Source organism: Styela clava, chromosome 12 (genome assembly GCF_964204865.1).
Source record: "Styela clava chromosome 12, kaStyClav1.hap1.2, whole genome shotgun sequence".
Classification (NCBI taxonomy): domain Eukaryota; kingdom Metazoa; phylum Chordata; class Ascidiacea; order Stolidobranchia; family Styelidae; genus Styela; species Styela clava.
This window is the reverse complement of record NC_135261.1, coordinates 16,718,848-16,733,667: the sequence shown is the minus strand read 5'-3', so window position 1 is coordinate 16,733,667 and position 14,820 is coordinate 16,718,848. Positions and strand designations below refer to the sequence as shown.

General features: G+C 37.2%; 2 protein-coding genes across 3 annotated transcripts; one reads left to right on the top strand and one right to left on the bottom strand.

The window, feature by feature from the left end:
* The first annotated feature begins 6,402 nt into the window (after positions 1 to 6,402).
* Positions 6,403 to 10,618, top strand: LOC120330208 (4-galactosyl-N-acetylglucosaminide 3-alpha-L-fucosyltransferase FUT6-like). The gene is made up of 6 exons (XM_039397069.2): positions 6,403 to 6,692; positions 7,111 to 7,209; positions 7,505 to 7,584; positions 7,726 to 7,845; positions 8,014 to 8,508; positions 8,911 to 10,618. The coding sequence occupies exons 1-6, from the start codon at positions 6,486 to 6,488 to the stop codon at positions 9,164 to 9,166; spliced, it is 1,257 nt and encodes a 418-aa protein (XP_039253003.2). The 5' UTR covers positions 6,403 to 6,485; the 3' UTR covers positions 9,167 to 10,618.
* Positions 10,487 to 13,947, bottom strand: LOC120330207 (uncharacterized). 2 transcript variants are annotated; one of them, XM_039397068.2, is made up of 8 exons: positions 13,355 to 13,947; positions 13,005 to 13,155; positions 12,513 to 12,751; positions 12,218 to 12,391; positions 11,989 to 12,145; positions 11,442 to 11,533; positions 11,052 to 11,327; positions 10,487 to 10,825 (listed from the first exon to the last, which is right to left on the bottom strand). In XM_039397068.2, the coding sequence occupies exons 1-8, from the start codon at positions 13,619 to 13,621 to the stop codon at positions 10,517 to 10,519; spliced, it is 1,665 nt and encodes a 554-aa protein (XP_039253002.2). In that variant the 5' UTR covers positions 13,622 to 13,947; the 3' UTR covers positions 10,487 to 10,516. The 2 variants fall into 2 exon arrangements, with proteins under 2 accessions (XP_039253002.2, XP_039253001.2); XM_039397067.2 differs by having other exon boundaries at positions 11,989 to 12,391.
* Positions 13,948 to 14,820: the final 873 nt, after the last annotated feature.

Sequence of the window (14,820 nt, the reverse complement as noted above, 5' to 3'; positions counted from 1 at the left end):
ATTTGTTGATTAGTGAATTGGTCTCTTTGGGTCCACATTTCCCGTGATGATAATCCCCTCTTGCGTAGTCGTGAATTGAGATTAGCAAGGGCCACTGATAATGTGACATGAGAAACAGGCTGATTGTCCGGTGCAAGTCTTAGTAATTCTTCCTGCACTTCTTGTACGGCTTTTTCAGCAATGGGATTTTTATTGATGTTCTTCGAATGGCCAAGTTCGAGTGTAAGTCGATGCTTGGCTAGTCTGTTATTTTTTGCCATTGAGGCGAAGGCAGGAGCAGAGTCTGTGCGTATTAATGCTGGTGGGCCATCAAGAGGGGTCATATCCAAAGTTAAACACACAAGACCATTACGTAAAGTCTCTTCTCTTTCATTTTCAATTAAGCAGGCTCGTGTGAAAGAGGTAACACATTCTCGTATGACTAATATCAATTGTTTTCTTTGTTTAATAACGTCTGCAGCAAACATTGATCCGACGGATGGTAAGTTATCACTGGTAGTTTGTGGTATGGGGCGGGACACAAACTTTTTTAGGGAGGCACATTGATGGCAGGCATTAGAAACATGTTTAATCATAGCATCAGAATCAAGAGCAAAAAAATAACGATTAAATACAGATGCCAATTGGTGAGCGGAGGGGTGCTCTAATTGAATATGTAAAGCAGTTAAAATAGCATCAACGAAATGACGTGGAATAATAATACGATCTTGGCGAGAGGAAAAAGGGCGAGATGTATGATAAACAAGTAATCCATCACTAGCAATAATGGCATGCATGAGGTAACGTTTCACGTCAATGATCTTAGTCAATTTTTTTGATGGTCTGGTGCCTTGTTGTAGGTGAGCGTGGACCCGCCGAAGATCCGCACATTCTTTTTGAATCGTAAGCCAGGCAGACCTAGAAGTAAACGGCATTTTAGTGTGGCCTGATAAAATGTCGCGAACAGAAACCTCACGCATGACAGGTTGTTGCTTGATATCATCAATAAAAGCACAAATTTGACAGTTATTAGTACAACACTCCGGTGCATTACGACTAGCAAAATCTGAGGGGAGATTTTTAGAACCCGCTAAGTGCTCCAGGGTGACTTGATATTGACTTGTGACTGATAAAAATGTTGAGAGTCTTGGGCTAGCTGAAAACTCTCCTCGGCATAGCTTTTGAAAGGCCTGAACGCAAGGCTTACTGTCTGTTAAAACCCGTGTAGTATTCGCAGATTGGATGATATAGGGAGCAAAGTGCTTGATAGCAGATGCAATACTGAGGGCCTCGATTTCGCATGGAATCCAGGAAGTGAAGCGAGACTTAAGCTTAGCGCTAAAAAAACCAGCAAGGTGTGTCTCGCCCTCACGTGTAATATACAGTGTGGCTCCTAAACCCGGATGTGAAACTGAACCATCAGTAACTAGCCACAATAAATCACTGGGTCTTGGTAATGTTATAGACTTGTTGCTAGATAAATGAGATTGAGCAGAGTGAAAACTTTGACGTAGCTCATCATTCCACAAAATACTTTCTTGGGAAGCACGGTTATCAGTGACTTTTTGTAGGTCACACAAAAAATTTGCACATTTGGGTATGACTCTAGCAAGAACACGGTAAGCTCCTAAAAAGGACCGCATAGCTGCTACAGTTTTAGGTGGGTCGCATGTGGATAATGTGGCAATACGATGTGGGGATGCTTTAATTATGCCTTCTGACCATATCCAACCAAGGATGGTGGTTGACTTGGGGGCTATAATAGTTTTGGAAGCAGATAAACATAAACCACATTTTGATAAGGCAGAAAGCACACTACTCCAGTTACGGAGCAATTCCTCAGGAGTATTTCCCCCACAGTATAAATCGTCTGCTATTTTAGTTACGATACCAGCCTGTAATAGGTCACCTAAAACCCGGCACATAAGCTCTTCCAATGCAGTTTCAGATCCAGGCATTCCCATAGCAGATCTGGTATATACCCGGGTACCACGAAATGGTGTTACCACACCACAATATTTCATAGACTTCTTTTCAAGTGGGATTTGATAGAAGGCACTTGTGAGATCCGACACGACTATGTATTTCCAACATGCAATTTTGCGCAGAGTAGAGTCAACATCAGGTAAAAGAGAAGGTTGTGGTTTTGAGTATCTCCCAACGTCTGCGAATGCAGTGACTAGACGATAACCCCCCGAGGCTTTCTTGACTAAGAAGGAGGGGTTTAAATATTCTACAGTGACCCCAACGCATTCTGGTTTTTGGAAAACACCCAATGCCTCAAGTTCATCAAACTTTTGCTGTAACTCAACTAATTTATCACGTGAATATTGAGGTATTCTACCTTTCCGTTGAGGGGGCTGGGTAGGTCCCATATTAACCACAGCTTTGAAGGGACCAACAGCTCCATTGTAACCGGGAGGGCTCGGGTTAAACACGCTATCAAACTTTTGGTGTAAGTGTTGAAATTTTGCGACAACGTCTGAGGGCAGGATATGTTCAGGATCGACTTTTATGTTGGTTGCAAACGGAGGGGATGGTCGAACGAAGGAATTATGGTTGGTAGACTGGGTAATGGATTGTTGAGATATAACAGGTAAAAGTTGGGCGAATTGTTGATGCTTGTCAATACGTGCAGGTTCGCATGATGAATTTTGAATAAGGATGTAATCGTTATGGCGGGGAGCAATGCAAGGCGTTAACCATTTTTCAGTGGTAACGGACTGACAATCGATGCGAGGCTCGACAGCCACCTCGTCAACATCAAGCAAATGATTTGGTAAGGGAACTGTCATAGTTTCGCCAGGCCAAAGGACGCGTGACTTGCTGGAGTGTCTAATAATATGAGGCGGGTGACTAGCCTCACTATTGAGACGTTTATCATCATATGGCAGTGGAGGAAGGTTGCGAATACTGATGGTATGCTTTGCAGGTCGCAAAATGATATCGTTCTCGACCATAAACGGGGTGCCAGCCAAAATGTCGGAATCTAAATGCTGAACTACCAGTGCTTTGAAAGGCATAGAAACAGCATCAAGTGATAGGGTAATAGCTGTTTCGCCAAGTACATTTAAAAATGATGATCCGTCAGCCTGTAGAGCTTTTTGAGAGCACTTTGATATTTTGGCGCCCAAAAGACTAGCAAGGGATAGAGATATCATATTACACTCAGCACCAGTGTCAAGCACGACACGGATGGGTTTTCCTTTACAGTACAAGACCAGGTGAGGGCAATGGCATATGTTAACACGTCGTGAGCGGTAAATATAATGATTAGAGTTAGAATTTACCTCAGGACAGTCAGAAGATGCTGAACTTATGTCCACCAAAGGATCCATGTCATCGTGATCCGTACTGATCATACGTGCTTTAGCCATGAATTGCTTATCGATGTCAGGAAGGAAAGGGCAGCGGCTCAGGTAATGCTTGAATGGTCGACCCCCTTCCTTGCACAGAGGGCATGATTGACGTATGTTAATGTTGCGGCGGCTGGAACTATCCTTCTTTGGATTCAACTTTTGAGAGTGAAGAGATCTACACACTTTGGCATATTCCATGGAGGCCAGCTCGTCTAATAGCGACTCGAGCGCTCCTGAAATTTCAGGTTTGATAGAAGCTAGTGTGCGAGAACGCAGCTCAGTTCCATAACGTTGCTTAACGAGCATTGGTAAATCCTGGTGCAACAAAGACAACCAGAAATAAACGATTGTATTTTCCAAGGTAGGAGTTAAGTCTTCGTCTTCCGTTGGCACATATCCGTGATGAGTAATTGAGCTATTTGTGGTAGCGAGGTTGTCTTCAAAAAAAGACATTAGGCGTTGGTAAAGGTCTTCTGCTCTTTCCCCATCTTCAAGTTTGATATTGGCTAACTCCAGGAGATGGGCGCCGGTAGTATGGAACCCAAAATGCATGCGGAGCGCTTGCCAAATACAGTTCAAAGATGTGGAATTCTTGACGATGGTGTTGCGAGACATAATCGGACAATAATTTGCTATTTGTCCGAGCATCAACTCTAAAGTGGCGTTTTTTTGAATTGCCGACTTTCTGCGGTCTTCAGCTACTGCCTCTCCATCATCGGTCAGACCTCTCAGTGGGTTAGCTTTGGTTTGTTTCTCCCATTGGACGTCAGGGGCAAGAAAAGGCGTAAAGTTATTGTCCAGGGCTAAAGTGTACCGTAAAAGCGCCTAACTTCGGACAGTTCCTAACTTCGGACAAAATTTTTGAACGGTCATATCTTGGCTAAAACGCGCCGTATATTGCTAATTTTATTTATTATAGGTTGCGCTGTTATATCTACATCTATTCTCATCTTTTTTAATGTTGCATAATTATTTTTTTGGTGAAAAAACGGAAATTTTGCCGAAAATTGACTGCCCGGCATTCAACGGCGTAGAGCGTCGCTCCTACTGAAGCTATCATCGTCAAAATACCATCATTCGGTAGAGGGCGACAACAATGTATATAATTTATTTGAGTGATCGCAAGATGTCGTACGAGATTTAAATAAAACCTAAAATTCTGAATTATAAATTCCGTAAGAATATTAAGATTTCACGCAGCGTCAAAAATTACGTCAACCTCACGTAGATTATTTTTCGCTCACTTCCGACACGACGTCACACTGCGTCGCGGAAATGAATTTTGACGCCAGACACAACGGAGCCAAAATGACAATTTCCGTTAAGATAAAGACGGCGTTCCAATGTAATATTTTCGTATTTTGTTCGGTTATGTATGAATATATGCCAAAATTACATTAATGAAAATACATGTCACACTTAATCGATGACGTTAAAAATCGAATATATAAAACTTTGATAATTCCAACGTACATATGGCACAGTGCACGGACTTGACCATTATTTTATGATTAGTAGTCGAAATGACAGTTATTGAATACGGCCTGGGTGAATTTTATTCATTCTAAATTAAAAATAAATTTAATCTCCAACAAATAAACGGGACCTACATGTTTACAAGATTAAGTTGAATTTAAAATTAAACTTTACAATCGGATTTACCGTGTGTTTGATATAATTTATCATTTATAAAGATAACCGCGCAGAATAAAAAATATCTATCCGTCGAGAATATTAATACTTCAAAGACTTCGATAGAAGCCCGTTAAAATACTTCATTGTGGATTGAAACGGTTTGCATCAGATATATTTACGTATGCATTTCCTGATTAAAATTACTAACGTGTTATTATACTCATCTGAAGTATCGAAAATAACGAACGAAAGATGTATACATAGGACGACGGAAGTTTCAAATAATGCATTTTCGTCGTGACGTCAATGTTACGTTACGACGACGATCGAGCGTCTTCACGCAACGACGTGATTACGCCATCCGCATCGGAAGCCTCTTTCTCTCTGTGCGTCGCGGTTACGCAGTGAAGAAAATGACTGTCCGAAGTTAGGGCAGTGAAGGATAACGGTCAGATGGCAAGAAATATCGATTATTTCAATAGTAAAAATAGTCCAATTGAACCGAAATTTGCAGGGAATGTAAATTACCGCACGAATGTTTTACCGAGCAATTTTGGCACCGTTTGGACAATAAATGGCCGAGTTATTGACGAAAATATAGTAATTTTGTCCGAAGTTAGGCGCTTTTACGGTATAGCAGATTTTGTCTCCATGTTTCGAAGGAAGTGATTGTCTCACATTTCTTCAGAGGCCACTGCTTTGGTGCTTTAACAGCTGCCATTGTTAACCTCAGTATAGGAGATATACAGCGTAGAATTCGTCTTCGCTGCCACCACGCCAGTAATTGGTCGTAATTATCTTACACTGCCAAAGACCTTACACAGAAAAACAAGCAACGTCTTGTATGAAATCCAAAACAGGAATGAATTTATTATCCGCGATAACACGCGCTATTGCGCGAGAGAAATAATACGAGGAAAACGAAATCAGCGAGGCATATCGTAATCAGTCGACGCTTCAGATGCGTCGGCAGTACAAACACTTATTATCACACAATAAAGGACAAACACCCGTTACTATATAACTGGCGCTGAAAGAATCGAGTAGACAATGTAGTACATTACAGCAGCACTGTGGTGCCTCATACTCAGATATGTATGGGTATTTCAGATCCAATGTATCACTCACAGAGTACACATGGCCTACTTCTATTGAATGAATGTATGATCCCCGACAGTTCCTCCATACTCTTGTATATATATATATCACACTACCTGTTAAGAGATGCGATATTGTGCACGACAGGCAATTAATGGACAGTATTTATATTAATAAGTACAATTAGGTCAATTTTGACGCGCAAGATATACTTGTGTATCAGACGTCTTGATCAATCGAACTGAATTGAATAAATAAACTCTTATCTGCTTGTCTCGTATCCACTCTCGACAATCAAATATGCACTGTTTGTTCGACTAGTTTTCGCCGTCAGGCAATTAAATATTATTTTGTTTTGTATATAATTCTGTACACCACAATTTTATATCTGGACAGAGATAGTAGTAACTAGAAATGAATGGTAGAGGATGTAAAAGGGGTAAACGTGTGATTATACTAGTTGTCTTTTGCGCTATTTTAATTTATTTCATATTTCTACGCAAGAGCAAAAAAAGCACGGATGACATATATAGAGGATTTGATTTTTCGAGTCTTCAGATAAACCGCCAGCACTATGCTCATCTTCTTCCAAATGCACTTAAGAAGGCATCCACACAAAAGGTAAAAACGTCATAACAATAATAAAATATGATGCAGTGGAAACCATATATATATATATATTTAGATAACTTTAAAGTTAACTATTTTCACAGAATCAAGAATAACTGCTTCCTTTATATTAGGTGTTGAGAATACCAAGTAGGTCAGCTGCGTAGAATTTATAGATATTGTATGTCATCCAACTATAGTTGGACTTAATTTCCTGAGGGTATAGGAACGTATTACGAATATATAATAATAATAACAATAGGAGTTATAGTATGGCACGATATTTAGCTCGGTGCGAATTTTTTAAACAACATGATAAAGTATCGCATAAAATGTTTTACGTCTTGATAAATTAAGGTTGCACCGTCAAAATACATGAATTGCAAGTTATTTTAAAAAATCGTGATAACTATAATCTTGTTTTTGACAGTTTATTTTACTTTGGTATCCACCGGAAAACAACACAGTTCAGTATTCATTGGATCCTAATATCTGCGGAAGCTGTAAAATAATTCAAAATCGATCAGAGGTTTGTATACAGTGGATTACGTTGAGGGGGCTATTTATTAATTGAAAATTTGTGACGTTGAAATATATGATAATTTCTGCTTCGTACTGTGATGTCATACAAAAGTATATAGAAAGTATAATGACGTCATCGTGAAAACTCAAAGCTGTAATAAAACTTAACGATATCAGGAAATCTGTCGTCATAATAGCAGACTTTACTCGTAAATCCCCCCTCGGTGTACTGACAGAATATATCAAGTCGCCTTCGTTTCCGTCAGAAAAGTAATAAATAATTTACCTATTTTTATATATAGATCAACAACTCTCTCACAGCAGCTGTTGTTTTTGATTCTAAAAAGATTTCTCCCAGTACGATGCCGCCATCACCACAAAGGTAAGATAACTTTGATAATATGTATCCAAGATTTAAATGAAATTTAACATTTTTAGTGGAAAATAAGAATATACATTTGATGTTGTATATCTTTTTTGTTATATAGTCATGGCACACAAATAATAATATTAATATTTTTAGACGTCAAAACAAGCTATTTATATATTGGATCACAGAATCTCCACTGACATTAGCTGAAAAACATGGCAAAAACTTTGATTTTGATGAAAAATATCATTTCAACGCAACCATGGGATACAGGTAAAAATCGCCAAAACATTTTTATCCCGTTTAAATTATTTTGATTTAAATGAATTCATTGTCATCTCAAAAACTGAAATTCGCGGTGTTTCTGTTCTTTCTGGCAAAAATACCTTTAACGTTATACATTAAAAATACATTTACAGAACTATCCCCTCATTATTTCAGACGCGACGCTGATTTTCATTTTCCTTACGGAGTTCTTAGGCGAAAAGGAAATCAAATCCATAGTATAGTGGAAAAGAAATCTCGATTGGCGATGGTATTCATTTCAAATTGTAATAATACCAAAGGAGCCGAGTTAAGACTGCGAAAAATTGAAGAACTGATCGATCACGGTCTAAAATTGGACGCATATGGTGATTGCTTTCCTGCAAAAAAAGATTCGAGTAGTTTGAATGATGAAGATATTACCCAATCATATAAATATTACCTTGCTTTTGAAGATTCACATCACTGTAAAGATTATATTACGAGCGACTTTTATAGAAACTTGGAAACTGGCGTGGTACCGGTAGTCTGGGGAGCGAAAAGACAGGATTATGAAAAAGTTGCTCCGCCTGATTCATTTATTCACATAGAAGATTTTCAGTCCGCAATGGATTTAGTGGATTACCTCACATATCTGGACCACAACGAAACAGCTTATTCACAATATTTTAGGTCAGATTTTTATATTTCTCCTTAAACTGAACCACTTAATTGTTATTATATATTTGGTCGTAAGTTCCCACCTGTCAGTAAAGTTTCTAAGCTAAAACTTTCGACATTGTGAAATTCTTTTCAATTTTAATATTTCAATGTCATTATTGATTTGAAATACAATTGTTTTATGCTATAATGAAAGTTTAAGACTTATTATAGATTTCACAATACCCACTTTACATATATATATATATCGTTAGAATAAATTATTCTTGACAATATTCTATTTTGAAGAGAAGATATTGCAATTGCCAATCGCACTAAAATCCAATCGCATCTTGTAGATTGTTCAAAATCAAGGATATTTTTTAATTTTATTTTTGTGTAAAATGTTACTATCAAATTCTTCAAACTTTTCAGATGGCGAGAAGTCGTGAAAGACGATCATCCAATGGGAGTTAGAAAAGTGGGATTTTGTCAACTCTGCAGAGAAATTCATGGTATTCACGTCGATGATGTTCACAAAGACAAATTTGACCCTTCTAAAATGTATCGGCCATTATTCTCGGGACATATGCTAAGTCGAAATCTATATTCTTTGAAAAAGTGGCTTTTAGACGAAGAAAATTCAGAGTGCTCACCAGGATTTGTAATCGATTCACAAAACATAAAGTAGTGACAATGGTGTAGTTCAGATATCTCACTGTGAACTATTTGTCGCCCGAATTTGTTCGGGGTTTGGCCCGAATTTGTCCGGTTTGTCGCCTTTTAATTAATGATTAATAAAAATGAAAACAAACTGTGTATGGATAAGAATCGACATCACTGACACTATTTAAATTACACACATCTCATTTTCAATTCAATTCAATATGACTGCGCTTGACATTCTAACCCTGGTCTTTATTTTCATGCAGACATTATAACTTTATTTACTTTCGCTAGTACAATGAACAAAGTCGTGCGCTCCCGAAGTATGAGCACCAAGATGGCGCAACCTGAACCCTAACCTGTTAAACATACTTAGTTCAGGTTCTGTGCCATCTTGGTCCACATACTTCTGGAACTCCCAAAGTGTGAGCACCAAGATGGCGCACAAACTGAACCCTAACCTGTTAAACATACTATGTTCAAGTTGTGTGCCATCTTGGTCCACATACTTCTGGAACTCCCAAAGTCGTATATTATGACGTTTCAGATCAGCCTAACATGCATATACTTATTCATAACGCTGTGGGTTTAATAGTCGGGACGGCGATAAAAGCTCTCATTGCCGAAATTACTTTTTGAACAAAACTGAACAATAGTTTCATTAAATGTAAGTAAATGGGGGATGGCTGTCTTTATATAGACTAACGTCTACAGTTTAATGGCCTATTTTAAAATCGATAACCGGAAAATGAATTTTCAGATATATTATAATGAAATTTCGACTTTTGTGCAGTGCAATGGATGTGACGTTTTAGTGCGTACCAATTCCAAGTTCTTTGGAGTAGTAATCCGTGAAAGATGTCCACAAATATGTCTGTCAATAAATAGATATGCAACACGATTTTTTCAAGACTGGTGTTTTCTATGCAATATAAGAGTCTCGCTGCACACTAACACAAATGTATTTCTGTAACGTTTCGTTTAACCAAAATCAGACAAGCAGTCCCCAACAATTATTTAATCGCCTGTTAACTGGTGTTTTCTTGCGTAATTCATTAGGTGGTCGCAAACAAACTGTCTTTTTTATCCTTGCCTAACGTTTATTATCGAGACGATAGATATTCGAACAATGGATGATTATACTGGTGAAACTGATAGTCTTTTTGAGGTTGTACAAGCAATTGGATAATTCTTAATATGTACAAGTTAAACAATATAGTAGTGGATGTCAACATTCAATCCTCGGATCCCCATTTAATAATTCGGCCTTTTCATATATTTAAACTGAGATTTTCGCCTTTTGTTATCATTTCAATACAAGACGCGTTTATACCAATAAATAAGTATATTCAGAACAGTTAAGAAAGTTTAAATCCTAAAAACCACAGAGTGATATAGGAAAATAATCGCCACTGTAATGCTTATTTTGTTTTTCGCATATTTCCTCTTCAAGTTTGTTGAGGCAGATCCTATATAATGGTAACAATTCATGCAAACATTCAAGTTTTTCTTGGATATCCATAAGTGTCCCCTCAAGTCGATGTAAGTTGTTAGATTTACCGAAACGACAGCATTTTGGAACAAAGAATTTTCTGATTTTTTGAAGCAAATTATACTTTTTTGATTCTTTTTCCCTAATTTTTTGAAGCAAATTTTCTTTTTCTTGCTCTTTATCACGCAAAGCCTGGACGATAGAAATAAAAAAATAAATTTAAAAAATATCTTTCCATCCAAGCAAATAAAGGGCGAAACAATATATATATATTATCTAAATCAAATCAATTATTTGTTATGAATTCATTACTTTCCGTAATGTAATATATAATGGCGATGAAATGATGTAATTGTGTGCCAAATACATATTTTGGGACTAAAAACCAAACCACCAATATACTTGATATATAACTTACATTTTCAGTCTCTATTTCCATTTTAATGAAAAGTTTCGTTCGCTCCAGTCGACTCATTTGACAAATAATATCATATGTATTATTCGTGGTGTTTTTCATCTGGAAAGGTACAACCTCCACAAGAGAAGCACTGGAGGCAGATTTACATCCCAGGCGTGATCTGTTTATGTTACAAGCAACATTCCAGTTGGAAGTAAACATCGAATCATTCCCAAAAGAATCACGGGTTCGTAGTGAAGAACCAAACTTTCCTTCGATGTCAGGTGGCGGTTGAGACTGAAAAATGAAAACAAGGAAGTGATCAGATCAAGTAACAAAGTAGGCTATACACAATCCAAGCTTCTAACGTGTATATCTTGGTACGAGTTATGATATAGAAGTATAACTTACCCGATTCAAACAGTTTTCGGATTTTGAAACTATCGCATTTTTCTGGTCGTCAAATCCATTTCGTATTTTTGCAGTGTTTGTTGCTTCGAGTCCTGTTGTTAGAAACAAAGGGAACATTTTGCGACTAAAGAATAAAATGCATTTGAATCACATCCCAACCCCTTAAGTCAGTCTAAATATCCTAAATCTATAGCTATGTATTCATTCTAGCACAATATATATTTCGTGCTCGGAAAATTCGCCGCAGAAAATTTCGCCGCATAGGAAAAATCTCCGCAAGAGCATTTTGCTGTAAAACAAGTATTTGCGATAAAAACAGGTTTATAGGGTTAGGGTATGCTATTGAATGACGATTTTTTTTAAATAAAAAGGTACTTCAAGAACTGTTTTTATCACAAATACTTGTTTTACAGCAAAATGTTCATGCGGCGATTTTTCCTATGCGGCGATTTTTCCTATGCGGCGAAATTTTCTGCGGCAAAATTTTCTAAGGCGAATTTTCTTAAAACCGCAAATCACAAGAAATTTACACATGTAACTCCTTTACCTTCCAAAGTATCCGTGAATTGCGACGTGATTGGACAAATCTCTTCATGATTACAATTCACCGATATTCCGTCCTTAACTGAAAAAACGTCCCCCGAACGCGTGATAAATGCCGGCATTGGCGTTGACAAGATGCCATGCTTATCAATGTCGAACAGCTGAAACAAAGTCCATGCAGAATATGTTAGTTTGTAGCGTAAAAAAGTAGAATAGCAAATTAAAATTGTTACCAGATCTTCTTCAAGCAGGTCTTTTAATTCTGAATTTGATTTATCGAAGCCGGAAACAGTTGGTTCGTGCAATATTTTGGAAGATAATGATGCATTTACTGGTGTGGTCATAGCATCGACCTGTTTTGAGTCTTTATTGCCGTCAACCTCCGCCTTTTCAACAGCAATAAAATTCTTTAACAAGAAAAAGTATCGTGTAAAATTTATCGAAAGCATAAAATATCCTTCGATTGTATATAAAAAATTACGTTCGATTGTACATTGCTCATGCTTGAATAAAAATATTTTTTTCTACCTCATCTGATATTTTAATTTCTATTGAGAAAGTAGATGAAGTGTTGAATCTGCCGTTCACTTCTTTATCGGACTCTTCTGCATCTTTATCACATTTTCCAGATATTTCAGGATTAGGATGCTTTATCATGTTGTTAATACTCCCGTGATCACTATCAATTCTATACGATTCATTAGCTTTTTCTTGCTGGCTGGGGATAAAATTCACCTCATCGACTGATCCATTTGCACCAAGCAAGACTATTTATAAAATAAAGTGATTTATTCACGATATAATGTTGCTGCACTTCTCTATTTATTTATTATTTAACTTATTTTATCCACAGTTTTTCCTGTTTTATTTAGATTTACATAATGGGGTCAAAATAATGCAGTTGAGTCAAATAGAAAATTCGAGTTGACGGATAAAAAAATTTACTTTCTGCATTCGGGTAATTAAAATAATTATCACGGTATTCACATTTTATTATAACTAACACCCGACTCAACGTACCTTTATCGACGATTTCGAGCGGCGGGGCATTTTCTTCCACGCTTCTTTCCACACATGTAACCTCGCTAACTTCAATATTTTCGAGGGATCTTTTTAATCGAGGTTTTTCTAAAGTCTCCTCTGGAGGATCACACTGGTTTTTTAATGTTTCCTGTAAAAGAAGTAAAAATTTAAATGGCTTTTAATATATCTAAGCAAGTTTCGAATACCAAACGCACTGCAATGAAGTTTTTTTTAGAGAAGCAATATTTTGCCGAATGTACTACAAAAAATATTTGCATATACCCAAGTTGTTTTTGTGTTGATTATTCCCTCAATAAATTTGGTATCGAAACAGAATTTTATCTCACCCGTGTTGAAACATGTCGTTTGGGTTTGTTTTGCTGAAGGTAGCCTGTCGTTCCCCCTTTGCTATCGCCTCCCTCTTGTTCTGGGGTATTGAAGCGGTTGATGAGTGATTGCACTGTCCATATTGAATAGTCATTTGGACAAAATCCCACTTTCAATTTGGGCTTGTCATGGGTTAACGATGGTAACGCTCGAGAACTCGTATTAGTTTTTGGATAAGTTGACGTCTTGGTGACAAAATTGTCACACGATGATTTGTTGCTCATCATTGATGTCAGAATGTAGAGTACTAGTAAAATAGTAGACTAGTTTTGTGAGATAACACAAATATTAGCTAACCTATAAAAGCAAATGACATTCTTCTTGTTAAGTTTGCATAAAAATAGTTTTTTAAACTAAACCTAAAAGTCTAACTTTACAGTTTATTTGTTACTAGGCTACTATGAGGGGACTGTCTAATTTAAATAGCTAAGTTATGACACCATTATCTGTACCTTTGAACTCCATTTCAATTAAATATCTAATTTACTAGTAAACCCACGGCTTCCAGAATGAAGTTAAGATTGATAAATAAAGATGTTTCACTTAGCAACGGGCGTTGTCAAGAATCATGTGTGAATTTGTTTCGTCACAATATCATAGTTGTTAAGTTTAGAATGAAGACATATTTGCAGTATCTGGCAACACTAACAAGCAAATGCGAAATATTCTTTTTGGTATTTTTGGACACGTAGTGGACATAACGATCGTTTCAATATTATGTTGTTGTTGTTCTTGTTGTTGTTCTTGTTCTTGTTCTTTGACACGTTTTTAAAAAGTCGCTTTTCTCTTCGAATACTGGACCAATTGCTTTGAAATTTTCAGTGGTTGAAGAATAATTTTTTCGCTAGAAGGCTATTACTTTTGTTTATTCTTAAATTTTATATGAATCCTATGAGATATGATATTTCATACAAAATTTCGCGGTATTTATTTTTACTCATGGGAACACTGTTTTACACTTATTTCAAGCGGTTTCGCGATCGATTGTCTTGCTCAGTACTACAGCTACTGTAGGTCGGTACTGGTAAGTTGCCATACCGTTGCCGTAACGCAGTGAAATTGACTTATTCCTTCCGCGGTATTACTAATGCTGCAATGCAAGTTTTATAGCCTATCGTATGCGGAACGGAATATCAGACCTACAGGTTCGGTACCGGTACTGGTAGCTCAGTACGTAAGTACGATACTGGTACTGGTGCCGGTACCGGTGTCTTACCACAATGAAATTACCGTAACTTATTCTTTCACGGTCCTACCAGTGCAGTAATGCAAGCGTTGTAGCACTAGTAGCCTACTATATTTGTTTATTTTGATGAGAGTCTACTGGAAACAACATAAAATTTGAAAGGGAAGAATTGTTCTGTGATCAATTATCTGTCCTAAAGTGTAAATAACATAAAATTTGCAAGGGAACAACTGTTCTGTG